This window comes from Planococcus citri, chromosome 3 (genome assembly GCF_950023065.1).
Source record: "Planococcus citri chromosome 3, ihPlaCitr1.1, whole genome shotgun sequence".
NCBI lineage: Eukaryota > Metazoa > Arthropoda > Insecta > Hemiptera > Pseudococcidae > Planococcus > Planococcus citri.
In genome coordinates this window covers 78928043-78955623 of record NC_088679.1, presented here as the reverse complement: position 1 = coordinate 78955623, position 27581 = coordinate 78928043, and the positions used below count along the sequence as shown (strand labels likewise).

The 27581-nt window shown below is 34.6% G+C and overlaps 6 protein-coding genes across 9 annotated transcripts; 5 read left to right on the top strand and 1 right to left on the bottom strand.

Moving 5' to 3' along the window:
• Nucleotides 1–1433, top strand: LOC135839548 (ribosomal RNA processing protein 36 homolog). 2 transcript variants are annotated; one of them, XM_065355630.1, is made up of 6 exons: nt 1–204; nt 290–432; nt 598–721; nt 807–938; nt 1057–1174; nt 1254–1433. In XM_065355630.1, exons 1-6 carry the CDS (start codon nt 160–162, stop codon nt 1385–1387), a joined length of 696 nt encoding a protein of 231 aa, XP_065211702.1. In that variant the 5' UTR covers nt 1–159; the 3' UTR covers nt 1388–1433. The 2 variants fall into 2 exon arrangements, with proteins under 2 accessions (XP_065211702.1, XP_065211701.1); XM_065355629.1 differs by having other exon boundaries at nt 6–204; nt 287–432.
• Nucleotides 1434–1528: 95 nt separating this feature from the next.
• Nucleotides 1529–5575, bottom strand: Elp1 (elongator complex protein 1). Its single transcript, XM_065355628.1, has one exon. It carries the CDS (start codon nt 5424–5426, stop codon nt 1623–1625), a length of 3804 nt encoding a protein of 1267 aa, XP_065211700.1. The 5' UTR covers nt 5427–5575; the 3' UTR covers nt 1529–1622.
• A 368-nt stretch (nt 5576–5943) lies between these two features.
• LOC135839546 (retinol dehydrogenase 11-like) lies at nt 5944–7529 on the top strand. Its single transcript, XM_065355627.1, has 4 exons — nt 5944–6406; nt 6489–6724; nt 6813–7110; nt 7193–7529. The coding sequence occupies exons 1-4, from the start codon at nt 6134–6136 to the stop codon at nt 7364–7366; spliced, it is 981 nt and encodes a 326-aa protein (XP_065211699.1). The 5' UTR covers nt 5944–6133; the 3' UTR covers nt 7367–7529.
• Nucleotides 7530–7653: 124 nt separating this feature from the next.
• Nucleotides 7654–14513, top strand: LOC135839544 (SCY1-like protein 2). Of its 3 annotated transcripts, none has more exons than XM_065355625.1 (17): nt 7654–8333; nt 8407–8605; nt 8677–8881; nt 8969–9113; nt 9190–9339; nt 9409–9741; nt 9839–9981; nt 10057–10216; nt 10305–10541; nt 10608–10749; nt 10871–10960; nt 11033–11204; nt 12628–12754; nt 12876–12965; nt 13034–13208; nt 13875–14034; nt 14108–14513. In XM_065355625.1, the coding sequence occupies exons 2-13, from the start codon at nt 8479–8481 to the stop codon at nt 12629–12631; spliced, it is 1908 nt and encodes a 635-aa protein (XP_065211697.1). In that variant the 5' UTR covers nt 7654–8333; nt 8407–8478; the 3' UTR covers nt 12632–12754; nt 12876–12965; nt 13034–13208; nt 13875–14034; nt 14108–14513. The 3 variants fall into 3 exon arrangements, with proteins under 3 accessions (XP_065211697.1, XP_065211694.1, XP_065211696.1); XM_065355622.1 differs by having other exon boundaries at nt 12094–12754; XM_065355624.1 differs by having other exon boundaries at nt 12094–12754; nt 12838–12965.
• A 1392-nt stretch (nt 14514–15905) lies between these two features.
• LOC135839545 (SCY1-like protein 2) lies at nt 15906–19779 on the top strand. Its single transcript, XM_065355626.1, has 12 exons — nt 15906–16109; nt 16212–16408; nt 16481–16685; nt 16813–16957; nt 17034–17183; nt 17264–17596; nt 17677–17819; nt 17919–18078; nt 18159–18398; nt 18466–18598; nt 18718–18940; nt 19144–19779. The coding sequence occupies exons 2-12, from the start codon at nt 16282–16284 to the stop codon at nt 19190–19192; spliced, it is 1908 nt and encodes a 635-aa protein (XP_065211698.1). The 5' UTR covers nt 15906–16109; nt 16212–16281; the 3' UTR covers nt 19193–19779.
• A 1242-nt stretch (nt 19780–21021) lies between these two features.
• LOC135839543 (SCY1-like protein 2) lies at nt 21022–26571 on the top strand. Its single transcript, XM_065355621.1, has 13 exons — nt 21022–21224; nt 21329–21525; nt 21596–21800; nt 21916–22060; nt 22139–22288; nt 22359–22691; nt 22777–22919; nt 22999–23158; nt 23233–23469; nt 23544–23676; nt 24209–24428; nt 25388–25549; nt 25619–26571. The coding sequence occupies exons 2-13, from the start codon at nt 21399–21401 to the stop codon at nt 26088–26090; spliced, it is 2487 nt and encodes an 828-aa protein (XP_065211693.1). The 5' UTR covers nt 21022–21224; nt 21329–21398; the 3' UTR covers nt 26091–26571.
• Nucleotides 26572–27581: the final 1010 nt, after the last annotated feature.

Here is a 27581-nt window from a genome sequence, read left to right as displayed (position 1 = left end):
AGATTTTCGTCTTCCTCTACACTGTCTATAGTGAAAATTTTACTTTTTCGATGAATTTTTCAACGTTTTTATACACTTTCCAAGATGTATTATGTTAATTTATGGAAATAATAAATTGATTGTTTATTCCTAGCATAATTATTTTTCCGAACTGGAAAAATGACGGATTCAGAACCAACAGACGTAGAAACCGAAGGCGAAGAGGTGAGTGAACTGAATTCTCCGATAATATTCAATATCAATACGTTAAATTTGTCATCTTTCATGAATCTGTGATGACTTGTAGCAGGATATTCGAATGCCCGATGAATTGTCTAATGTTCCATTTCAAGATCTGGACAAATACACAGATAAATTCAACGTTAAACGTCGGAAAATTAAATCGAAGAAGTCCGAATCACAATCCCAATTTCATCGAGAAAATAAGAACAGGTACAGTTCTTTTTGCAATTATGAAGGTACTCGAGATCTAAGTATGTACCTCAGAATCGAAGGATTGTTGAATACATATTCTTACTGAATATTTGAACAAATTATAGCCTTAATCAGTCCTCTACTTCATTCAGATGTTTTTATAATGAAATCCTTCAATTTCAGACCAACTGAAGTGTCCTCCAAAAGACCAAAACAACACTTGGCTCCGATCCCAAAAGCTCGTCCTTCTGAACCAAAACCAAGAGATCCGAGATTTGATCATCGAACTGGCACATTTGATGAGCAGGTAAAATCAAAGGGATGAACCCTTGGTAAATAGTGTCGTGAGTTTTCTCTATACAGGTAATTAATAAATCAAATCTGTATTTCAGCATTTTCAAAAAAATTATAAATTTATAAGTAAGATCAAGAAGAAAGAACAGAAGATGTTATCTCAAAAGTTACAAGATCCTGAAACTGATTCCAATGATCGTGAAAAAATTAAATTACTATTACAACGTCAAGTAAGCTTTACATTTGTATTTCTCGAAGTCCATATGCACTTCATTTTCGTTACACACTTTTAACCGCAAGCGATAGATTTCAAACTGAATTAAAATTTTTGCAATTATATTCTCACAGAAAAATCAAAATCGAGAATTGACCAAGAAACGCAAACAAATGAAATTATTGAGCGAGAAACGAGCATTTGAAATATCTCAATTGAAACAAGGAAAGAAACCGTATTATCAGAAGAAATGTAAGTTGACACACGTTCTCAATAAATTCTCTACAAAAATAATTATCCAAGTTTTACACGAATGTTGTACTTTTTTCAGCTGCTCAAAAACTGCTCGAATTAGCTGAACAATTTGAAGATTTGAAGAGTAAAGGATCGTTGAATAAGCATTTGAAACGTCACCGGAAGAAAAAGATGATACAAGATAAAATTAAAATGAATTCCGCTTTGTAATACACCTGTTTTGTTTGTATTTTTAAATTAAATTTAGTCGTCATAATTTTGAGTTTTATTCAGACCCAGATTATTATCGTATTCCAAATTCAAATATTCAATATTTCATTTTCTACAAAAAAAAAACCAAATAGCACAAAATTATAATAAGTTAAATTTTTATTAGAAAAATACATCACGATGATACATTTTAACAACGTTCAAATAACAAACAGCATTACAAAAAAAAAATTAATCAACTCTGTACATCAGATTTAATAAAATTACTTTGAATAGAAATTGGTGTAATAGTAGGAGGACACTTGTTCATTAAATCCTTGAACCCGCCTTCTTCGCTGATCTCATTAGGATTCCACACTTCAGAAATGACTTTCTGAATAAACCCATCGAACCTCTTATAATGTTCAGTTAATCGATCGGCCATATCTCGTTCATCGATTAAAAACAACACCTCGATCAATTCGGCCACACGAGTGTTATAATTGCTGTCAAATTGGCTAATGAATTCCTTTATGGCGTTGATTATCGAAGGCTTCTCTCTGGGATTACCAGGTTTTAAGTTCCATAGTTTTCTTTCTCGTCTTCGAGCACGTTTCGCGCTGCTGGTAACGCTACCTCGAGACGATCGAGTCGAATACGTACTGGCTGAACTTTCCGACGAAGTGACACTTTCGCGACTGCTGAATCTGTCGAATTGGTCGTCTTCGTTGGTACGTTTACTTTCATTTTCTTTAATTTGACGTAATCTCGATACGTGCTGCTGGAGAGCGTTCGCATGGGTATGGAATTCATCGATAATTGAGGTAGCATGTTGCAGAAGTTTCGGTTTGAGGGAAAACGACGCTGTAGATTGACCACCTCCGGAAGCTTTAGCCATATCTAGAGTTTTACGGTATTTTTTAGCTTTCAGGTAGTATTTGGTAGCCAACGAAGAATCTTTCATGAACATGAACGCTATCAAAGCGGCGTCTTCGAAGTGCTGTTTCGATACTAACGTATAATGAAGTTTAGCGTACACATCTGCTGCTGCTGAAGGGTCTCTTTCGTTTAAACAAATAGCGTTGATGAGAACAACCGCAGAATGCCAGTTACCGCTACTCGAGTAGCATTCTAACGCTTGGTCGTTCAGACCGATTTTCTCGTAAATGACGCCGGCTTCGTCGTAGCATTTTTTCTCGAGCAAGTGTTGAGCAAACATCGAGGTTACTTTGATATACCTCGAGGCTATTTGCTTACTGTCGTCGACGGTTTTCAAAGTTTTATCGAAAATTTCGTAAGCTTCTCGGTAAAGTTGATGTTTTACTATGAAGTTGATGCATTCGTCGAAGTGTTCGTCTTCTTGACAAGCAGCCAGATTCTCCAAAGCCAGTGCATTGTTTCCGAGATATTTATTGATAGAGAATTTTTTATAATCATCGTTCATCTTTTGTAAACTCTTAATGAACGGTAGGTAATCTCCTGGGTCCATTTTTGAGAACTCGGCGATTTTCAAAGCGCAAGATAAATCGTACGAGGCGACCACAGCTCTATACACAGCAGGACTATCGACCAATTGGAATAGAAAAGACAATTCGTTATTTTCCACAGCGTATTTGGCAGCATCGGATAATTTCTCTAAACGTACCAGTAAAGCGATCTTGGGTAATACGAATTTGGACGAGTTTATTTCATCCAGAACCGATAGCAAAGTTTCGCATACTAGGTTCACTTTGTTATCGCAGCTCGTATCTGAATCTTGATACTTCCAAGGGAAAAAACGTTCGACTACGTTGGCGTTTTCCAATTCCATCGCGAAAAGCGTCAAGTACGATGGATCTTCTATCGTTTGTACGATCGATTTGGCATTTCGTAGGAAGCTATTCGCATCGTGATCGATTATAACGTTCGAATTGATACGTTGTTTTCGTAATAATTTAAATACGCGGTAGTAACGTTGATTGTTCAACTCGAAGGCCATTTTATTCGCGACAAAAGGACGCGGTATAATGAGTTCGACGTTGCCACGAGCCATTTCTAGTAAAACTTGGTCTCCGACGATGGTCACTAGATACGATTTTGGTTCGACTCGACGATTGGAAATTTCGCTGAATTGATTTTTGGTCAATTTTGCGATCACCATTCTACTATTCGAAAGTACCATCACCAAAAACGGAGCTCGCCAATAGAACGAGCCAACGTCGCGCCATTTTATCTCTTTGTTCACGTATAAATTACGATTTTCACTCAACGCAGCTACAACGCCACCGGTGCTCAGGGGTATAATACGGTAACAAGGTTCTGGAAGCGATAGATTTCGACACAGGTGTAGTTTTTCATCTTTATACATCAATACTTTGCCATTCTCCGAATGTACCATCAAACACGAGCTTTTTGAGGACACAGTCGATATCACCAGAGCTCTGCAATCCAATTTAAAGCATTTGTTGATGATCACCCAGTTTCGAGACTCTTCTGTATGTAGAAATGACTCGCAGAAGTAATATCCTTCGGGTCTGGTCCAACAGAAGTACAAACGGTTGTCTTTGGGTAACCACGTGAAAGCTGATAATTCACCAGGACTGGTGAATTTGATCGGTTTCATTGGCTGGGTATTTTTACCACTAGATCGTATTGTAAAATGATGAACGTCGTCGAAAACATCTCGCTTCGATTCTTCCGGAGCGAAGTTATACTTGAGAATAGTATTATTATTCGAATAAATCAAAGCTTCGGTCACATGACCCTCGGTGTTTCCTCCGGTACTCCCAAAGATCACCGAATTTGCGTAGAACGGCAACGTGACGACTTGATCGGCTAAACTAGGAGGTCGAAATACGCTGCCGTAAGAAGTAACACCAACTTCGGGACCATTTAGATTGCATATAATTTTAGAATGATGTTTCTGGTTGATATATTCATCGGATTCGATTATCTGCCAAGTCCACTCGTACATTCTGTACACTCCTCCATCTAGAATGAAATGTAATCGATTTTGGGCCTGATCGTCCCACTGCATGTAAGATACTCGAGATGAGAAATCCAGTTTCTGTTTAATATACCATTTGTAATTACTCGTAGTCCATAAAAGCACTACGTGACCAGCGTCTTCCGATACATTTTCAGCTAAACTGGCTAAAACGGTGCCTTGATTATTCCACGCTAATTGCGTGACTTTTAAATCCTTCGGTAGTTGAAATTCGCCATGTCGTAGACCATTCTCTTCGATAAAACACACGACGTCTTTGTTAGGAAGTTTTTGAACGTTGAAAATTAAATTAACCGAAGGGCACCAATCGATAGCCATTTCTAATCCGCGAGTGTTTTTCACCACGTTCATCAGAATACCATTTTGATTGAATATTTTCACTTTTCGCGTCATTTCTCGACGACATTTATAACTAACGGCGAATGTAGAGCTGTCGTTTTTCCAAACGACGAAAGTTTGGTCGTCGATAGCTTCGCTGATGATGGCGGTATCGGCGTTGTCGTCTTTCTTCTTCGTTAGTTTACCTTCGGATCCTCGAAACTGCGTCTCCGAACTACCCCAACCAACATTGACGAATTTTTTCGTCTCGTCTTCGATGTCTTGTAAGGATACGCAGGCGAATTTTTCGCATTCGTTTTCCACATTTAGTACACACATCGTGGATGATGATGTTACCATAACGGTTCGTTCGAAGTCGCCGCTCCATGATACAGATGTCACTTCACGTACTTCGGAATCGTAGGCGTTGAAGTCGTCGGCGGTTGAATATGAGAATAAAATGATAACGCCTGAATTCAGAGTGATATATAGGATATTGTAAACTTGTTGTATGTTTACAATACGAGTATCTTCGAGCCATTCGATGCAATCGGATTCTTTCAAATCAACCACTGATGCTGTTTTCATCGAGTCTTCGCAATTTGTTTCCAGGATATATAACTCGCCGAAATCAGATGCCAAGCAGAGATATGTCGGTTTTCCGGTACTTGGATCCGTGAAAATGGTACATTTTTCGAATGTTTTTGGTACTTCGTACCGAGAGATGAAATTACGAAACGGGATCAAGTTACGCATTGTTTTCACTTTTAACAAATTGGACGACTAGAATGATTGAGTTTTAATGTCTGCGGTATCATTTACGCGATTCATTTTACCAATTTCTAATTATTTTCACGATATTTTCAAAATTTTTTATGAATTTTATTATCACTAAAAAATTCAAAACAAGCACGTGCCAAAATCACGTTGCCAAATTGGCCAGGAGTCCACGTGCAGCGTTGCCACGAATGCCAGCTCTTCTTTTCATCACTGAATTTTTTATTTTCATTTTTTTCCTTGTATATTTCAATAATGTTGAAAAAATTGTAATAAAAGAACATTATCAATTGTTGAAAATTTTTTTTACATCATCAAATTTTCAATTCATCATTTTTGATTGAGAAAAAAAAAGAAAATTGATATTCCAAACATCACAACAAAAAATACGAAACGACATCCGAACAAAAAAATCAAATCGGTTTGTCAATGTTGCCATCTTTTAAAAACACTAAAGTATTGCTTCGATTTTGAGATAAATTGGCAAAACTGGACGATAAAAATTGATAAGTGATGATAAAAATTTGAGCCTTGAAATAATTTTTCGGTTTTCTACGATGTATTTAATTATCTTTAGCTGTTCGAAACGCGAAAAATTGTACAATTTTTGCCTTTTCCCATTCGTAAAGTGATGTAACGACTAACGAGTGTTTCACAAAAACTACGCGTCAGTATCATCAACCACAATGATTTCAGGTTTCCTTTGTGTTATTCTGCCCATCGTTGTTACCTTAGGCATTCTTAGAAAATATCGCGAATCGAAATGGGGCAAATTCGAAAGCCAAGATTCGCTGAAAGGAAAAGTTTTCATAATTACCGGTGCCAATTCCGGTATAGGAAAAGAAACCACAAGGTGTTTGGTTCAAAGGAACGCTAAAGTCATCATGGCTTGTCGAGATATCAAAAGCGCCAAAAAAGCCATCGCTGATATACGTACAACAACGGCGAATGGTGAAATGGTAAAGATAACTTCACCTTTACGTATTTCGTTTCATATAAATCATCGTCGTTAATTCTGAAACTACTGAAACGTGTTTACAGATACCTTTGTATTTGGATTTGCAATCGTTAGATTCTATCAAAACTTTCGCCAACATCATACTGCAAGATTTCCCTAAAATTCACGTTTTAATCAACAACGCCGGAATCTCGATTCCTTGCAGACAAAGTAGCATTACCGACGACGGATTCGAAATACATTTTCAAGTAAATTACTTGGGACATTTTATCCTCACCAAATTACTATTGGCACGTTTACAAGAATCCGCTCCTAGTAGGTGAGCGATCGCACATTTCACTCAATTACGATCGAATCTGTTCCCAACTTCACAAGTATTTAATTCGCTTATCCTTTTATTTACTCAGGATTGTCATCTTATCGTCAACACTACACGAAAGAGGATCCATCGATTTTGAAAATTTAAACGGAGAAAATGGTTTCGACTTGAAGACTCGTTTCAATCCACCGTACTGCAATAGTAAACTAATGGATACGTATTTCGCTTACGAGTTGCGTAATAAATTGCAAAACAGCGGCGTATCGGTGTACGCAGTTTGTCCAGGATGGTGTAAAACAGGATTAATGCGACATTCGCGACTTACTTGGTATAAATGGCCAATATTCCTCATGGTGGCGATTTTCTTCATGAGATCATCGTATCAGGTTAATTGAGTTAACCGATTAATTGATTCATTGAATGTTGAATTACTCTTGATGTAATATATTTCTGTTTTTGTTTCAACAGGGATGTCAAACTGTCGTTTATTGTGCTACATCTGAAGAATTGGAGCTTCAAAAAGAAGACTGGTTTTATCGCGATTGCCAAAAGTATAAATCGAAACACGATTTTAACGCCCAAATTAGCGATAAGTTGTGGCAAGTTAGTGAACAGTTGATTGCCAACACCAAAAAATTTTAGAACCAAATATCTACTTGTACCATTATTGTAGCGAAGAATTTTTATTTATTATTTTACCTCAGTAGATGTATTTTATGTTGTAATTTTCGGTGTGAGAAGTGAAAATGTATCGTGGTTTTTTTTTCTGTTTAGATTTTTAAGCAAAATAGAAGTGTTCAGATTACGTGTGTTTTCAGTTCACTTCTTGAGTCGTAACGTATAGCTTAATATTGTAAGCCAACATTCGAAATAATGGGAAAGTTTAGTTATTTGGGATGAAAGTAAATTGTGGAAAAAAATACTCGATTTGAAGAAGCTTCGTATTATTTTGATAATTGAGATGTAATTTTGAGTTGCTTTTTTTTTTGTTTGAAGTCATTTTTGCAAAAATATCAAATTACGCGATTCTGTATGATTCGTAACTTTTTGGATCACAAACCGAAAATTAAAACGAACGGATCTTTAATTATTGAACTAATTCGTCTCAAATATTGATGTAAGAAAAACACGTTAACGATTTGTAATGACGAAAAATTTCAAATTAATGTTGACCAAAAAAATGCATCCAAAAACGTTGTGAAAAGTATCCAAATTTTGATGAAATTCGTCGTAAGAATGTAATTTCCACATTTATTGATATTTTATTTTTTTAAAGTTGAAAACAGGTGGAATACTGGAATCATATGGACTCCTCACTGACAATATTGGATGTCCATGCCCGACTTGCTCGTGCGCAGCAATTTGCCTATCCTTTTAGGGTCGAAAAATTTCAAGCTTCTGGCCTGTACAAAATGTTTAAAAATTTCTGCCCCTTAAAATAAAAAAGTAGGCAACTTTCAGAACATGGCAAATGAAGGGCAGAAATCGCAGGAAGAAACCGGTTTGTGATTGAGGGTGGCGACAAAACCATAACGTGAATCATCGAAGTCCAAAAGTGACGAACAATCAATAAAGAGCACGAAGTTCAAAGTACCAAACCAACTGATAGGTACAGGCTTTTATTATTTCAACGCCATATGTTGAAATAATATAATACTTACCTATACCTATTTGTTCCCCAGATTTACGAAGCATTGCAGAAGTTGATGTTTAAATTTAACTCGTCGTGAATTAACGTGTATTACTGCTTGAAAATGGACGTACTCAATAAGTTATACTATACTGTCAGTAGCACCGTATCACAGCTATCTATAGTTTTACCAGGAAATCCGGTTACCAGAGAATACGAAGCCACTAATCATATCGCGAGCGCTGGACCAGGTTTGAAAATAATTCCTCATAACTGTAATTCTCCAACCAAGATATTTTTTAATGAAATTTCTTCATCGTAGGACTACTGTGGAAGATATTCAGCGGATTCAAGAAATCCACCAACCAAGAGGCTTCAATATTAGTATTAGAAAAGAAACAGTTGGGCAGATTGTCAAAGAAAGATCGCGAAGCTGTGCTAGATACTTTGAGAAAAAGTATCTCTCAATTAGCTCGTTTAAGACATCCTCAAATTCTGGCGGTGCAACATACTCTAGAAGAATCACGGTAAGTTCGTAGTCTTTCAACTAGGATTGACCCATGTAAACTAATACTGTATGTGATCGTTTGATATACGTTAACTGTTTGTTACAGAGATAGTTTAGCTTTCGCTACTGAGCCAGTTTTTGCAAGTCTGGCAAATATTTTGGGTAAAGTAGACAACGTACCAGTTCCAGTTCCTGCCTCGGTGGAAAACTACAAATTATTCGAAGTTGAAATAAAATATGGCTTGCAACAGGTCCATTAACCTTTCATCATCACATCCTGCCAAAAAAAATTGAAAACAAACTTAATTTTCGATTCATTTTTTACAGATTGCCGAAGGCTTTTCATTTCTACACAACGATGTGAAATTATTACACCGGAATCTATGTCCGCAGAATATAGTAATCAACAAAAAAGGTGCCTGGAAAATATTCGGATTTGATTACAGCGTTCACTGTATTAGTGGAGCAGAAGCTATCGTACGTTGTCAATTATAGGTTTCAAACTCGCAATTAGTTTTAAAATTAATTTCAAAATCTATTCAATAGGTAAGATGGCCGACTATCGAATATGCCATGGATGTACACGCATTGGCTCAGCCAAGTTTAGATTACTTGGCTCCAGAATCCGCATTATCTTGCAAATTATTAGTGTCCAGCGATGTGTTTTCATTTGGGATGTTGATTTACACTTTGTACAATAGAGGCCATCCTCTTCATTACTCCAATAACAATTGGACAACGTATAACCTGAATGTGTTGAAATTTAAACGAATTTCTAATTCTGATCTGTTATCGATTCCTCAAGAAATTAGAGAAATTGTTAAACTCATGTTGAACTATATGCCCGAGCTGAGGCCAGAGTTTCATGATTTTTTAAAGGTAAAGTGATCATCCTAACTTCTTTTTTTTTGAACTACCTACTAAATTGAAAGAAAATCGCATATTATTCTATTCCATACGTCGTATTTTGTTTCAGTCTGAATTTTTCGATGATGTTGGTATCAAAGCATTAATTCATTCGGATTCCATGTTTCAATGGGATAATCTACAAAAAACACAATTTTATGAAGGATTGCCTCAAATTTTAGAAAAAATTCCCCATCGTGTATGCCTATTTAGGTAAAAAAAATTCTTACATGTCTCTTCATTTTACAGTATAAACATATTTTCACACTGATCAATTTCTGTTTACAGGATAATTCCATGTTTGTGGAAAGAATTCGTCAATCCAACCATGGTGCCTTTTGTTTTACCAAGTGTATTCGCCATCTCCGAAGGTTGTACTAAAGAAGAATTTACGCGATATATTTTACCTTATTTAAAACGAGTACTAAGGATGCAAGAACCCGTGCAAGTGAGAAAAATGATAATTTTTCAATGTGTACTCATTAATGCAATGTAATGTAGGTATCTATACCTTATTCAAACTGTGCATCTTGCAGATTCAACTTATCTGTTTGCAAAAAGTGGAACTGATGCTGAAACTCGCTCTCGCCGATGAAATAGAATCAGAAATTTTACCCGTGTTATATCGAGCACTCGAGTGTAATTCGCAACAGTTGCAAGAACAATGTTTATCTGTTATACCCACTTTCGCTACCTTAATCCATTACCAGACGATGAATAGAGATCTGCTGCCTCGTATTGAAAAACTCTACAAATCCAACTGCTGCGCTTCTGTGAGTGACATTAAAAAATTTTTGTTCATCTATTGGAACTTCTGCTCAATTTTACATACTTTCCAGGTTCGAGTGAATTGTTTAGATTGTATCGGTAAACTAGTGGAGCATTTAGATTCATGGGGAATTCGGGTTGATGTTTTATATTTCTTACTTTTTTTGAGAGTCAAAGATCGCAAAGAGCCGGAAGTTCTGATGAGTATTGCAGGTGAAAATATTTTCAATCCTTATTAATTCGACGATTTTCATTATACAATTATGTATTTACATTTTTTCTTCGTTAGGTGGTTTTCGTGTTAAGTGAATAAAAATTATCATATTTTTTTCAGGTATTTATAAGAAGATTTTAAATCATAAAAAAGTTTCCGTTACTAAAAGAATAATAGCTGAGAAAATGATTCCAGTTTTGATGTGTGTCGGTAGGGAATTGTCTTATTTTTACCATTATGATACAATGTATTATTCAGATTACCCTAGCTATTTTGTCGTAGAATTCGGGGAGGAGGTGCCGTTGCCGTTAGAGATGCCTCTTAGTATTGAGAAATCTCTTACAGCGAATCAGTTCAACGCTATAATGACTGTGGTAGAAGAAATGGTCAATGTGATTGTAGCTGAAGACCCAGCTGAAATCGAGCAACTTTGTTCAATGCAAGAACAACATAAGTAAGTGTCATTTTTACAATAGAATTTGTTGGTGTTGGAATAAAACATGAAAATTTAATTCTGAGCTCAAATTGAACGAACATGTGCCTTTTATAGGTTTCAATATTTTTAACCTAATTTGTAGGGCTGAGAAAAATATTTTATAACATATTTTTTTGTAGCATACTATAGATAAGGTATATGTATATCCAACATAGTTTTACGTTTCATAAAATTTCGAGTCGATTGAGCCTCACATGTTAGAGAATATTTTGGTACCTTTTAGACATGAATGCATATTTTAGCATATTTTGAGCTTTTTTTGTGAATATTTGGCTATATGCTATATTTAGCAATTTTCATTGTTTTTCGAGAATATTGTCTTTTTAAAAAACTCATGAAACAGGTGAAATTTTGAAAATGAAAAAAAAATTTTTCAATCAAAAATGAAAAAATTGAAATTTGAAAACAACATTTTTTTTTAAATCAAAAATTATGTTAATTTTGATGGAAAAGGATAGGATTTCTTATTTATTTACCTAAAGTATCATATAATAATCATAATATCAACAAAATGAAAGAGAGAATAAGATTGTCTTTAAAATGATAACCCATATTGTAAGGGAATTTTTTTGCATATTTCGGGTTTTTAGGGAATATTTTACATATTTCACGCTTTTTATTTTTAGGAAAGTATTTATAAGGAATATTTTAGCATTTTTTAGAAAATAAATATCTCAGCCCTACTAATTTGATATCTCTCCGGGGTCAAAAAAGTGTTGTATAAAGAAAAAATTTGGTCAGTTTCTGATTGAAAAAGTAATCAAGATCATCTGATATGTAACTTTTGAACTGTCACTTTTCTTGATTTAAACTGAATGGAAACTAATTCAAATATTCTGTTTAAAAGGAATTGCGATTTCGGTACCAATAACAACATTTCTGATGGTTTGGGCACATCGCTGACATCCCAAGAAAAGGAAGGATTATTATTATTATTATTCTTATTCTCCGGTAACTTTTTCTTCTAAATCAAAACCAGCTCCGAAGGACCTAAATTCAACTCTGATAAATAGTAATTTGGAATATTTGGATAAATGAAGTTGAATACATCTTTATCATCAAAACTACATACCTATTACCTACCTATCAAAACCATCGCTAACCATCTCATCGCTGCAAATGTCTCCAAATGCAAATATTGCAAATAATTTCAGCACTTTTCATAAGTCCTATCAACCGACGTCGTACATATCCAATTCGATGTCTGATTTCAATAATTCGGAATTCCGCATTTCCTGCGCAGAATGTACCCTTAAATTCTGCAGGGCTTAGTCCAGCAGCGTTTTTCATAAGAACATCGCCAATTATTATAAATTTATCTCTTGTCATAATATAACGCGTTATTATGTATTACCTACTTACGTTTCCTTTTTCCTATTAGTTAATAATCGTGGGTAAACTAGTGGAGCATTTAGATCCATGGGGAATTATTGTTGATGTTATACTTTTCATACTTTTTTTGAAAGTCAAAGACCGCAAAGAGCCGGAAGTTCTGACGAGTATTGCAGGTGAAAATATTTTCAATCCTTATTAATTCGACGATTTTCATTATACACTAATATACAGTGTATTTACATTTTTTCTTCATTAGGTGGTTTAAGTAAATAAAAATTATCATATTTTTCTCAGGTATTTATAAGATGATTTTAAATCATAAAAAAGTCGCCGTTCCTAAAAGAATAATAGCTAAGCAAATGATTCCAGTTCTGATGTGTGCCGGTATGGAATTGTCTTATTTTTACTATTATGATACAATGTAATATTCATATTAGCCTATTTTGTCGTAGAATTCGGGGAGAAGGTGCAGTCGCCGTTTCAGATGCCTCTTAGTATTCAGAATTCTCTTACAGCGAATCAGTTCAATGCTATAATGACTGTGGTAAAAGAAATGGTCAATGTGGTTGGAACTGAATACCGATGAGCTGAAATCGAGCAACTTGGTTCAATGCAAGAACAACATAAGTAAGTGTCATTTTTACAATAGAATTTGTTGGTGTTGGAAAATAACATGAAAATTTAATTTTGAGCTCAATTATATTCATACATCTTTCATTCCCTTTGAAAATGATTGCATTTCACGATCCTGTTGCCGGTTATGATAGGTCAGGAAATGTCAAATTAAGGGAGTGAAGTTTTCTTTTAGGGATCTTGCATTTACCCTTTAAATGAGGAAATTAAAAAGTTGGAAATTACAGAGAGGTCATTTTTTTCAAAGGACCATAATAAGGACCCAACATTAATAAAAATGAAGCTATGGATGAATACATATACCCTTCATTGTGACCAAAATATCCAAATTTCAGCATCTCAGGTCATCCCATATCCCATTTAAGGTGGAAAAATTACATTTTCCTAATATTTTTGACCCTCAAACACACCATAGATGTGCCTTTTATAGGTTTCAATATTTTAAACTTCATTTGATTTCTCAGTGCTGATAAAAAAAAATTGAAAATTGGTCGGTTTCTTATTGAAAAAATAATCGTCTGATGAATAGGTAGTCACTTTTCATAGTGAATAGCAACAAAAATAAGTACCTATCCACCTTATGATGCCTGCATTACTCTGAACTGTCACTTTTATTGATGTTAACTGAATGAAAACTAATTCAATTTTTCTGTTTGAAAGGAATTTGGATTTTGATATCAATAACAACATTTCTAATAGTTCGGACACATCGCTGACATCCCAACAAACGGAAGATGAATTACAAGATTCAAAATGAATATTTCCGATAGGTGTATAAAAAAAAGGAAAGCAAGCCACTGAATTTACGTGAAAAACAATGGTACCTATCTCGAATAACAATATTTCAGATAAATCAAGTTACAATGGAGTTATTAACGCGAATCTTTTTTTAGCTTATTTAAACAAGGCGAGCATGCACCGTCGTCTCGAATAGAGCCAGTAATTAATCCTACACCGATCACTTCTTCTAAATCGAAACCAGCTCCGAAAGACCTAACTTCCGGCTTTCATAAATAGTAATTTGGATGAAGTGAAGTTGAATACATCTTGATCATCAAAACCATCGCCAAACATCTCCTCGTTGCAAACGTCTCTAAATATTCAAAATAATTTCAGCACTTTTCATAATACCTATCAACCGACGACGACGTACATGGCCAGTCAATAATCGTGGTCTTACTTTCAAGAGGGGCACATTCTTGGCCGATTACATTTTTACATCACCAGATTCAAACGATTTTGATTTTTGATGCACTTTGTAAATATTTAATACAATTTTATTCATTTTTTTGTTAATAATGTTACCTATCTTATTTATGATTATGAATTAGGAAGTTACCTACCTACGGAATTTTCTCGGTTGGTATTGTTTTGACTGCGAAATGTACAAGTATCAAGAGAACAAAGTAGAGGCTGGAGAATCAAAGGACAAAAAGGGTTTTCCCGAAATGGATCGAAATTATTTACAGACATTTTGACAAGGCCCAGGCAAGCATTAAAAATTCAAAATAATTCATCATGAAACAAACATTAGAAAGGAGTCAAGGACAGACAAATAAAGAGTGGAAAAAATTAGAAATAAGCTATCAAAACTGAAACTAATATTTAATTTTTTCAGAGGCAAACGATAATTTTCTGGTGGTATTTTTATTTTTTTGGTAATAACAAATCAAATTTTTTTATTTTTTTCATCTTGGAAATTTCAATTTTCAAAAAGAAAGACTGAAAGAATAAACAGGCTTGATCCGCATTCGATACAAAGACTAAACCTTTAGAAAATTTGTCTTTTCAGAAAACAATAATATTGTTGAGTTTTAGAATTTGAATAACTTTTTTCCAGAAATTGAAATTTTTAGGGCAAAAGCTTTCAAAAACAGGCTTGTAGGACCCCTCAGGTTTTGCGGTTGCTCTAAAATCAAGGTGTTTGTTTGGAGCTTTCAAATGGTCCGGTCCGGTCATTCTGTTCTACATTTTTTGCCTTTGTAGGTGGCGGTCTGGTTCGGTCCTGACCAGAAATTTGTATCCTGGTCATGGGTCAGCCCATGAGCCCAGGTTCAAAAAACGGTCTTTATTTTTCAGAAAGAAAAAACTTTCCAACACATTAGATGAGTCTAAAAATGGGATTTTTTTCTTTCAGAACATTGAAACTCCGAAAGATATTGAAACATACCTAATGGAATTTAATTCGAAATAAGCATCTAAAATGGCTCAAAAATTTGCGTTTCAAAAAAAAAATGTTTTTTAAGAGGGGTTTATTAGTGTTCAAAATTATATGTTTTATCATTTATGGATATTCTGAATCAGAAAATTCAATTTTAAAAAAATAAAAATAAAAAGACTCGAACAAAGCAACTAGCAAGGGCAAGGGCTGAACTGAAGTATTCGAAAATTTCATTCTGCCTTTGCCAGTTGGACATTTTCAAAAGTTGAACTTTGATGTTAAAGAAGCTGATAATGTTCTTGATGCAGAATTTCAGAATTAGACAACTATTTAAACCTGATCGAAGCAAGGGCAAAACCAAAAAAACTTTCATTTCAACTTTCAAGCTCCGAAAAAAGCAAAAAACTAAAAAAGTTGTTAGCGCACTAGATCAATTTGGCAACGTCTGGCAACATTGCAATCCTCCGTGCAATTTTCGGACTAGCCATTGACGTTATATCAAGAGTAGGGCACTAATCAAGAGGTACAACTAGTATAACATAACGTCAATGGGACTAGCTGATATGCAAATGATGATGACTCAAGACTCAAATTCTTTTTTCAGTTTTATTATTTAGGTATTTCACGATTCTTACCGTACGCATATTTGAGTAATTGAATCGATGAATCAGCGTTATGTTTCATATCCACATTGCTAAATTGTCAGCATCGTTGTTTTAATCCATTTTCAATGTGTAAGTAACTTTGTAAAGATAGGTACAAGGCTCCTATTATTTCAACGCTATGTAGATAAGCTATGTTGAACAAATATAATACTATTATTTAATGTTCTCCAGATTTATGAAGCACTGCAGAAATTGATGTTTCAATTTGACACGTCGTGAACATGCGTATTACTGCCGGAAAATGGACGTATTCAACAAGTTATACTGGACTGTCAGCAGCACCGTATCACAGCTGTCAACAGTTTTACCAGGGAATCCACTTACCAGAGAATACGAAGCCACTAATCATATCGCGAGCGCTGGACCAGGTTTGAAAACAATTCCACAAACTATAATTCTCAAAGCAAGCCATTTTTTAATGAAATTTCTCCATATCGTAGGACTACTGTGGAAGGTATTCAGCGGATTCAAGAAATCCACCAACCAAGAGGCCTCAATATTCTTATTAGAGAAGAAACAATTGGACAGATTGTCAAAGAATGATCGCGAAGCTGTGCTGGATACTTTCAGAAAAAGTATCTCTCAATTAGCTCGTCTAAGACATCCCCAAATTCTAGTGGTACAACATACTCTAGAAGAATCACGGTAAGTTCGTCGACCTTGAACCATGATTTAATACTCGTGCTATCGAACGAGAGTAGGTATATAGGTACACTTTGAACCAATACTATTTATGTGTTCGTTTGATAATACATTACCCTGTTTGTTACAGAGATAGTTTAGCTTTTGCTACTGAACCAGTTTTTGCTAGTTTGGCAAATATTTTGGGTAAAGTAGACAACGTACCAGTTCCAGTTCCTGCCTCGGTGGAAAACTACAAATTATTCGAAGTTGAAATAAAATATGGCTTGCAACAGGTCCATTAACCTTTTTTCATCATATCCTACCAAAAAAATTTGAAAACAAACTTAATTTCCAATTAATTTTTTACAGATTGCCGAAGGCTTTTCATTCCTACACAATGACGTGAAATTATTACACCGAAATCTATGTCTGTACAATATAGTAATCAACAAAGATGGTGCCTGGAAAATATTCGGATTTGATTACAGCGTTCACTGCATTAGTAGAGCAGAAGCTATCGTACGTTGCCAATATTATAGGTACCTAGGTTTCTAACTCACGATTAAGTTTTAAAACTAAATTCAAAATCTATTCAACAGGTAAGATGGCCGACTATCGAATATGCCATGGATGTTCACGCATTGGCTCAGCCAAAGTTAGATTACTTGGCTCCAGAATCCGGATTATTTGGCAAATTATTAGCGTCCAGCGATGTTTTTTCATTCGGAATGTTGATTTACGCTTTGTACAATAAAGGGCAACCTTTTCATTCCTCCAATAACAATTGGACAACGTATAATCAGAATGTGTCGAAATTTAAACGAATTTCTAATTCTGATCTGTTATCGATACCTCAAGAAATTAGAGAAATTGTCAAACTGATGTTGAACTATATGCCTGAGCTGAGGCCAGAATTTCATGACTTTTTAAAGGTAATATGTGATGAGTACAACTTTTTTTTATCTAATTGGATGGATCGTATTATTCTATTCCATGTTGTATTTTTTTTCAGTCTGAATTTTTCGATGATGTTAGTGTCAAAGCATTAAGTTATTTGGATTCGATGTTTCAATGGGATAATCTTCAAAAATCACAATTTTATGAAGGATTGCCTCAAATTTTAGAAAAACTTCCCCACCGTGTATCAGTATTTAGGTAAAAAAAAAAAAAAAAAAAAGGATAGGTACCTACATTTACTGTCCCCTTATTTCACAATAAACGTATTTTTCACCTTAATCAAATTTCTGTTTACAGGATAATTCCATGTTTGGCAAAAGAATTCGTCAATCCAACCATGGTGCCTTTCGTCTTACCAAGTGTATTCGCCATCTCCGAAAGTTGTACTGAAGAAGAATTTACCCAGTATATTTTACCTATCTTAAAACCAGTCCTAAGGATGCGAGAACCTGTGCAAGTGAGAAAAGTCAAATAGTACTTTTTGAATACCTACATTAATATTGCAGTGTACTTACTAGAACTGTGCATTTTTTGCAGATTTCACTTATCTGTATACAAAAAATGGAACTAATGCTGAAACTCGCTCCCGCCAATGAAATAGAATCAGAAATTTTACCCATGTTATTTCGAGCACTCGAGTGTAATTCGCAACAGTTGCCAGAACTATGTTTATCCGTTATACCCTGCACTTTCGCTACCTTAATCGACTACCCGGCGATGAAAAGATCTGTGATCTCTCGTATTCTAGGACTCTGCATTGTAACTAAGTGTACTTCGGTGAGTGACATTGGAAAATTTTTTGTTCATCTATTGGAACTTCTACTCAATTTTATATACTTTCCAGGTTCGAGTGAATTGTTTAGTTTGTATCAGTAAACTAGTGGAGCATTTAGATGCACTCGGAATTTTTGCTGGTATTATACCTTTCTTTCGTTTAATTAAATCCGAAGAGCCGGAAGTTCTGATGAGTATTGTAGGTAAAAATATTTTCAGTCCTTATTAATTATTCAACGATTTTCATTATGCAGTTATGTTTTTACATTTTATTTTCATTATAGGTGATTTAGTTTATTAAAAATTATCATGTTTTCCTCAGGTGTTTATAAGATGATATTAAATCATAAAAAAGTCAGGATTCCAAAAGAAATAATGGCTGACCAAATGCTTCCTTTTTTGATCCCTCTTAGTATTGAGAATAGTTCTCTTACTGAGAATCAGTGCAACGAAGTAATGACTGTGGTAAAAGAAATGGTCAATAGGGTTGAGATTGAACACCGAGCTGAACTGCAGCAACTTAGTTCAATGCAGGAACAGCAGAAGTAAGTGTCATTTTTTCAAATACAAAGTTGTCGGTGTTGGAAAAATAACGTTAAAATTTAATTTTGAGCTCAAATTAGACGATTTTAGGCATGTCACATTTTATTTACACACATCTTTCATTCATTCCCTTTGAAGATAATTGCATTTCACGATCTGTTGCCTGTTCTGATAGATAGAGTTATTAAAGCGATTTTTTTTTCAGCTTATCTGAACAAGGCGAGCTACACCATCGTCTCGGACGGAGCCAGTAATTCATCAATCTGGATAAATGATGTTGAATACATCTTCATCATCAAAACCATCGCCAAACATCTCCTCGCTGCAAATGTGTCTCCAAATATTCAAAATAATTTCAGCACTTTTCATAATACCTAAGTATCAACCGACGACGACGTACATGGCCAATTTGATGTCGATGATGTCCAATAATATCGCATTTCCTGTGCAGAGTGTACCCTTAAATTCTTCAGGGCTTAGTCCGCAACAGCATTTTTCAATAACAACATCGCCAATAATAGTATAAATTTATCTCCTGCGCTTAGTAATAATATGACAATAAAAGCGTCGGCTGAACCTTTAACTTCGTCAAGAAAATAATGATTTTTTGAATTGAGTTTACAGTCATTCATAACGCGTTATTATGTACTTTTTACTTGAGTTACCTTACTACCTAGTCAATAATCGTGGTTTTACTTTCAAGTGGGCCACATTCGGTGCCGATTACTTTTCTACGTTATACCAGATTCAAACGATTTTGATTCTTGATACACTTTGTAAATACATAATATTTAATGATGTTACGTCTTATGATTATGAATTATAGGTACCTACGAAATTATCTTTGTTGGTATTGTTTTAGCTGCGAAATGTACAAGTAGGTACCGAGAGAACGAATTTGCTTTTCGAATTAGAGGACAAAAAGGGGTTTCCCGAAATGGATCGAAATTATTTACAGACATTTTGACAAGGCCCGGGCAAGCATTAAAAATTCAAAATAATTCATCATAAAACAAACATTAGCAAGGACAGAGGACAGATAATAAGGAGGATAAAAATTTGAAATATCAAAACTGAAACTAATATTTTTTTCAGAGGCAAAATGATCATTTAATGGTGGTAATTTGTGGTAATGACAAATGCCATTTTTTCATCTTAGAAATTTCAATTTTCTTAAAGAAAGAATAAACAGGCTCGATCGATGCGAGGGCTAACTAAATAACCTTTAGAAAATTCGTATTCTGAGGAAGTGAGGAGTAAAAAACAATGCAAAGTTTCAGAATTTGAATAACTTTTTGAGTTTTTTCCAGAAATTTTTAGGGCAAATATAAGTTTCCCAAAATTTGTGTTTCAAGAAAAAAAAAAGTGTTTTTACAAGGGGAGTTTATTACCTTAAATAAATATGTGTTATTCAGAAAGTGCAATTTTGAAAAAGAAAAATACCCGAACAAAGCAAGGGCTAAATAGTAAATTATTCGAAAATTTTATTTAAATTATTTATATTTATCAATCAAGAAATTAATTACTAAAAGGTCGATGGGTATAGTTTTTTTTTTTTTATAAGGAAGGATAGCCCGATAGGTCAATTTTTCTGTCTTTGGGCCTCGACTTTTTCAAAAGTTGAAGAAGCTGATTTGTTTCTGATGCAGAAATTATTTAATAAACCCACTCGAAGCTAATCGAAGCGAGGGCAAAACCTTTGACTATATATACATGGACTGCTATCTCCTATTGTTGTTGAACGGGAATCGTGAAGCCAAAGCAATGGAGGTACTTAATCGGGACATGGGCTCTGAGCATGCGCGAGATTTCGTTGCAGCGAGCAGTGCGGTTGTTGGAACGTAGGAGGGTGTCCGTCGCTGGTGATTGGAAGGTGTGAGCGCGGTTCGGATTCCTGCGCGCGCATGAAAATTCCCGATGCTCCGATTAAGTACCTCCATTACTTCGGCTTCATCGGTGACAATGAAGATAGCAGTCCATGTATATATAGTCAAAGGGCAAAACCAAAAGCTTTCATTTCAACTTTCAAGAATTCAAGCACCGAAAAAACTGAAAAAGTTGTCAGCGCGCTAGATTTGGCAACGTTGCAATCCAACGTGCAACTTTCGGATTAGCTGATATGCAAAATGATATGATAAGACTGAGATGCTCAACACAAATTATTTTTTCAGCCGTTTTATTACTAATTTCACGATTCTTACGCTTAGATATTTGAGTGATTGAATCAATAAAACAGATCCGCGTTGCTAAATTGTCAGCATCCTTGTTTTAATCCATTTTCAATGTGTAAGTAACTTTGTAAACAATGAGCATAGAGCCATAGACACAAGGATCCTATTATTTCAACCATACGATAAAAAAATATAATACTTGTATTTGATGTTCTCCAGATTTATGCAGCACTGCAGAAATTGATGTTTAAATTCGACTCGTCGTGAATATGCATATTACAGCCTGAAAATGGACGTACTCAATAAGTTATACAGTACAGTCAGTAGCACCGTATCACAGCTGTCAACAGTTTTACCAGGGAATCCGGTTACCAGAGAGTACGAAGCCACTAATCATATCGCGAGCGCTGGTCCAGGTTTGAAAACAATTCCACAAACCGTAATTCTCAAACCAAGACATTTTTTAATGAAATTACCTCATCGTAGGACTACTGTGGAAGATATTCAGCGGATTCAAGAAATCCACCAACCAAGAGGCTTCAATATTCTTATTAGAAAAGAAACAGTTGGATAGATTGTCAAAGAATGATCGCGAAGCTGTGCTAGAAACTTTGAGAAAAAGTATCTCTCAATTAGCTCGTTTAAGACATCCTCAAATTCTAGTAGTGCAACATACCCTAGAAGAATCACGGTAAGTTCGTCGACCTGCAACCAGGATTAAATACTCGTGCTTTCAAACGAGAGTACACTTTGAACCAATACTATTTATGTGTTCGTTTGATAATACATTACCCTGTTTGTTACAGAGATAGTTTAGCTTTTGCTACTGAACCAGTTTTTGCTAGTTTGGCAAATATTTTGGGTAAAGTAGACAACGTACCAGTTCCAGTTCCTGCCTCGGTGGAAAACTACAAATTATTCGAAGTTGAAATAAAATATGGCTTGCAACAGGTCCATATAAACCTTTTGTCATCATATCCTACCAAAAAAAAATTGAGAACAAACTTAATTTTCGATTCATTTTTACAGATTGCCGAAGGCTTTTCATTTCTACACAATGACGTGAAATTATTACACCGTAATCTATGTCCGCACAATATAGTTATCAATAAAGAAGGTGCCTGGAAAATATTCGGATTTGATTACAGCGTTCACTGCATTAGTGGAGCAGAAGCTATCGTACGTTGCTAATTATAAGTTTCAAACTCACAATTAATTTCTAAAACTAAATTCAAAATCTATTCAACAGGTAAGATGGCCGACTATCGAATATGCCATGGATGTACACGCATTGGCTCAGCCAAGTTTAGATTACTTGGCTCCAGAATCCGGATTATCTGGCAAATTATTAGCGTCCAGCGACGTGTTTTCATTCGGAATGTTGATTTACGCATTGTACAATAAAGGCCAACCATTTCATTTCTCCAATAATAATTGGACAACGTATAACCAGAATGTGTCGAAATTTAAACGAATTTCTAATTCTGATCTGTTATCGATTCCTCAAGAAATTAGAGAAATTGTTAAACTCATGTTGAACTATATGCCTGAGCTGAGGCCAGAAGTTCATGATTTTTTAAAGGTAAAGTGATCATCCCAACCTTTTTTTTTTCGAACCAATTGAATGAAAATCGCATTATTCTATTCCACGTCGTATTTTTTTGCAGTCTGAATTTTTCGATGATGTTGGTGTCAAAGCATTAAGTTATTTGGATTCCATGTTTCAATGGGATAATCTACAAAAATCACAATTTTATAAAGGATTGCCTCAAATTTTAGAAAAACTTCCCCACCGTGTATCAGTATTTAGGTAAAAAAAAAAGATTCATTTACTGTCCCCTCATTTCACAGTAAACGTATTTTTACGTTGTTCAAATTTCTGTCTACAGGATAATTCCATGTTTGGCGAAAGAATTCGTCAATCCAACCATGGTCCCTTTTGTTTTACCAAGTGTATTCGCCATCTCCGAGGGTTGTACTAAGGAAGAATTTACTCAGTATATTTTACCTTTTTTAAAACCAGTCCTAAGAATGCAAGAACCTGTGCAAGTGAGATAAAATCAAATGCTATATTTGAAATACCTATTACTACAATGTACTTACTGGAACTGTGCATCTTGCAGATTTTACTTATTTGTATGCAAAAAATGGAACTGATGCTGAAACTCACTCCGGCCGATGAAATAAAAGCAGAAATTTTACCCATGTTATTTCGAGCGCTCGAGTGTAATTCGCAACAGTTGCAAGAACTATGTTTATCTGTTATACCCACTTTTGCTACCTTAATCGATTACCCGGCGATGAAAAATGCTCTGATGCCTCGTATTAAAAAACTCTGCTGTGTAACCAACTGTACTTCTGTGAGTGACATTGGAAAATTTTTGTTAATCTATTGGAACTTTTACTCAATTTTATATGTATATGTATTTTTCAGGTTCGAGTGAATTGTTTGGTTTGTATCGGTAAATTAATGGAGCATTTAGATAAATGGCTGATTTTGGATGATATTATACCTTTCTTACCTCAAATTAAATCCAAAGAGCCGGCAGTTCTGATGAGTATTATAGGTAAAGATATTCTCAATCTTTATTAATTATTGCAGGGATGAAAACGTTTTGGAACAACTACTTTTGGAACCATCACTGTCCGTTTTTTTGGTCAGATTTGAACATTTAGAATAGAAAAATAACAAAAGAACCAACATCGTTGAAACGCCCTGTTTTTACCAAACTAGGAAACATTTTTTGTTTCAATTTTTTTTCTATATTCTGTGACTGGAACAATTTGAACACCAAAAGTGAAATACAGAGAACAACTAGAACAAATAAAACAGTTTGAAATTTGAATATGGATCAATAACCTGAAAGGTACCTTTTGAAACTAAAAACAAAAAAAAAAATCAAAGCCACACTTGAGAACCTTTTAGAAACCTCAACCTATAATCACTCGTTTCCAAAGGTCCTGAAAATCACCACCAATTCAAATTTAAACGATTTTCATCCCTGATTAATTCAACGATTTTCATCATGCAATCGAGTACTTGCGTTTTTTTCTTCATTAGGTGATTTATTTCAATAAAAATTATCATTTTCTCCTCAGGTATTTATAAGATGGTTTTAAATCATAAAAAAATCACCATTCCTAAAGAAGTAATGGCTGGCCAAATACTTCCATTTTTGATGCCTCTTAGCATCGAGAATTCTCTTACATTGAATCAGTTCAACGCTGTGATGACTGTCGTAAAAGAAATGGTCAATATGGTCGAGACTGAACACCGAGCTAAACTGGAGCAACTGAGTTCAATGCAAGAACAACAAAAGTAAGTGCAAAATGAAGTAATACAAATAACATATTATTTAATATTTCAAGGGATTTTTGGTAGGTACATTATTTAAATAGTATGTTGTAGGTAGTTCATTGTTCTTTGAAAAATGATACTTGAAAAATTTGGAGAATAATTAAAAATTCCAAAAAAAATTTAATTCTGATTTCTTAGATGTTTCATTTAAATAATTTTGAAAAAAGCAATCGGAATCTGCCCTTGAAATGTTTTTAGTTTTTTTTTTTTTTTCAACAGAAAATCAAATACGATTTTAGGTACTTTATTCTTCATTATAATTGCAATTGAGAGGCTTCATGGAAAAAGGGCTTTAGTCAATTTTTTTCACTGATTGTTATACTCAAGTTCAAATGGACTTGAAAATTTTTTATACAAGCCAAAATTTTCCAATTTGTTTTTTTAAAAAAAATGTCAATGCATTCAAAATTGTTAATGAAGAAAAAAAAACAAAAAAAAATCACTACGGTCCTTTTCCATGGAAGCTCTCAATTTCAAGCCTTGAAAAGCCCCGGAGGCCCGGAAAGCCCTGGACACTGAGCCCTGAAACCCAAACCCAAGTTTCCTGGACCCCAATCCAAGCCCAAGACCTAATAAATTTTTGATTGAAAGCCCAAACTCCGAAACCCGGAACCCGAAAAAAAATCGTTCGGGGCCTCATCCCTGAAAATTACAGAGAGTCATTTTTTATGGATCATATCAAGGATCAAAAATTGTTATGAATGGTCAAAAATGAAGCCATATTTTCCTACTATTTTTGACCCTCAGACACTCCATTAATGTGCCTAACTGCCTATGTGCCTTTTATAGGTTTCAATATTTTCAACCTAATTTGGGTTGGTCTTTGATTGAAAAATTAATCATCTAATAAATTTTGAACTGTCGCATTTATTGAGTTAAATTGAATGGAAACTAATTCAAATATGTATTCTGTTTAAAAGGAATTTCGATTTCGGTACCAATAACAACATTTCTAATGGTTTGGACACATCGCTGACATCCAAACAAACGGAAGAATTACAAGATGTATTCAAAATGAATATTTCCGATAAAAGTGTGAAAAAACAGGAAAGCAAGCCATTGAATTTACGTGAAAAACAAAGGTACCTATCTCGAATAGCAATTAATAAGTTACGAGTATTATACAGTTATTAACTCGAATCTTATTTTAGCTTATCTAAACAAGGCGAGCTACACCAGCGTCTCCAGATGGAGCCAGTAATTAATCCTACACCGATCACTTCTTCTAAATCGAAACCAGCTCCGAAAGACCTAACTTCGACTCTGATAAATAGTAATCTGGATGAAATGAAGTTAAATACATCTCTATCATCGAAACCATCGCCGAACATCTCATCGCTGCAAATGTCTCCAAATATTCCGAATAATTTCAGCACTTTTCATAATTCCTATCAACCGACGACGACGACGACGTACATGGCCAATTCGATGTCCAATTTCAATAATACCGCATTTCCTGCGCAGAATGTACCCATAAATTCATCGGGGCTTAGTCCTGCAGCTTTTTTCAATAACAACCTCGCCAATAATAATATAAATTTATCTCCCGCGCTTAGTAATGTGAAAACTAAAGCGTCGGCTAAACCGTTAACATCGTCGGAAATTAATGATTTTTTGAATTGAGTTTTCAGTGATTACGATAACATAACGCGTGTTATTATGTATTACTTAATTAAGTGTTTCGTTTACCTAGTCAATAATCGTGGTTTTACTTCCATTTTATACCCCCGTCACATTTTAAAATTTTTCTTATTAAGTCAACACGAGAGTGAAAGTTATATACTAGATGAGCACATTCGGTGCCGATTACTTTTTTTACGTTATCAGATTCAATCGATACATTTTGTAAATATTTAATACGTTTTTATTCATTTTTTTTTTGTTATTAATGTTACCTTTTATGATTACGATGAATTAGGTACCTACAAAATTATCTTTGTTGGTATTGTTTTGACCGCAAAATGTACAAGTACCAAGAGTACGAATTTGCTTTGGTTAAAGACGCTTCGTATTACAAGAATGCGAAGATGATCGTTGATCTATTGTAAACTACCTATACATAAACATTCCAGTAACGCTTAATAAACGTTTATATTTGTGTGTATCTTTTTCAAAAGTTTTTATTTAATGAGTTGTTTAAAATTAGAAGAATTCTAACACAGAAATAAGAAGTTTTCAAAAAAAAATATATTTGATTTTGATTCACTCATTTTTTTTTCAACTTCGAGGGTGTCATACAGTAGTCCGGCATATGACAATAGGAGTAATTGAACCCCCCAGACAACTTTTTTCTTAAAGGGGACATCCTAAGGAACATTTTAAAGCAAACTTGCCCAAAAAAAAAGTTGGCTTTACTTACAAAATGGCGGCCAGTTTGATTGACAGGTCTGCCGTAATCGCAGATTTTGCGTTTCAACATAGGACTTGCACGAAATATTTCAAACTTTACAAAGATAGATCGAAAGATCATGCAAAAATTTATCACCTGTCAAAATTTCAAGTGCTAAAGTGCGTTTTTCGATTTTTGGTGAATTTCTGAAAATCGAATTTAGGGCAAAAATGAGGGAAAAAATCAAAATTTTACCAAATTGACCAAGAAAGCTGAAATTTGGGATATTCCCTATTTTCGACATGCCAAATCAATTGGAAACGATTTCAACCCGTTTTGAGCAGTTCTGGAGCCTCCAGCAGATTTTTGAAACTCGAAATTCCCACAAAATTCCATCGAATTGGAGTTGTAAAGCTAAAATTTATTCTGAAAACTAATTTCAATACGCAACGAAGTACTGCAGGTGAATTTCAAGTCGTTTTGGAGCCTCCAGCGACTTTTTGAAAATTCCTAAAGCCTCCAGTAGATTTCTGAAATTTTAAATTTTCACAAAATTTCATCAAATGGAGATGGAAAGCTGAAATTTACTCTACACTCAAATTTTAACACCCTCTGAAGACGACTTCAGGTAGGTTCAAGTCATTTTAGGGCCTCCAGCGACTTTTTTGAAAATTACTGGAGCCTCCAGTAGATTTTTGAAACTTGAAATTTCCCCAACATTTATTTATCAAATGGAGTTGGCAAGTTGAAATTTACTTCGCAGACTACATGGTGGTTTCAAAGGG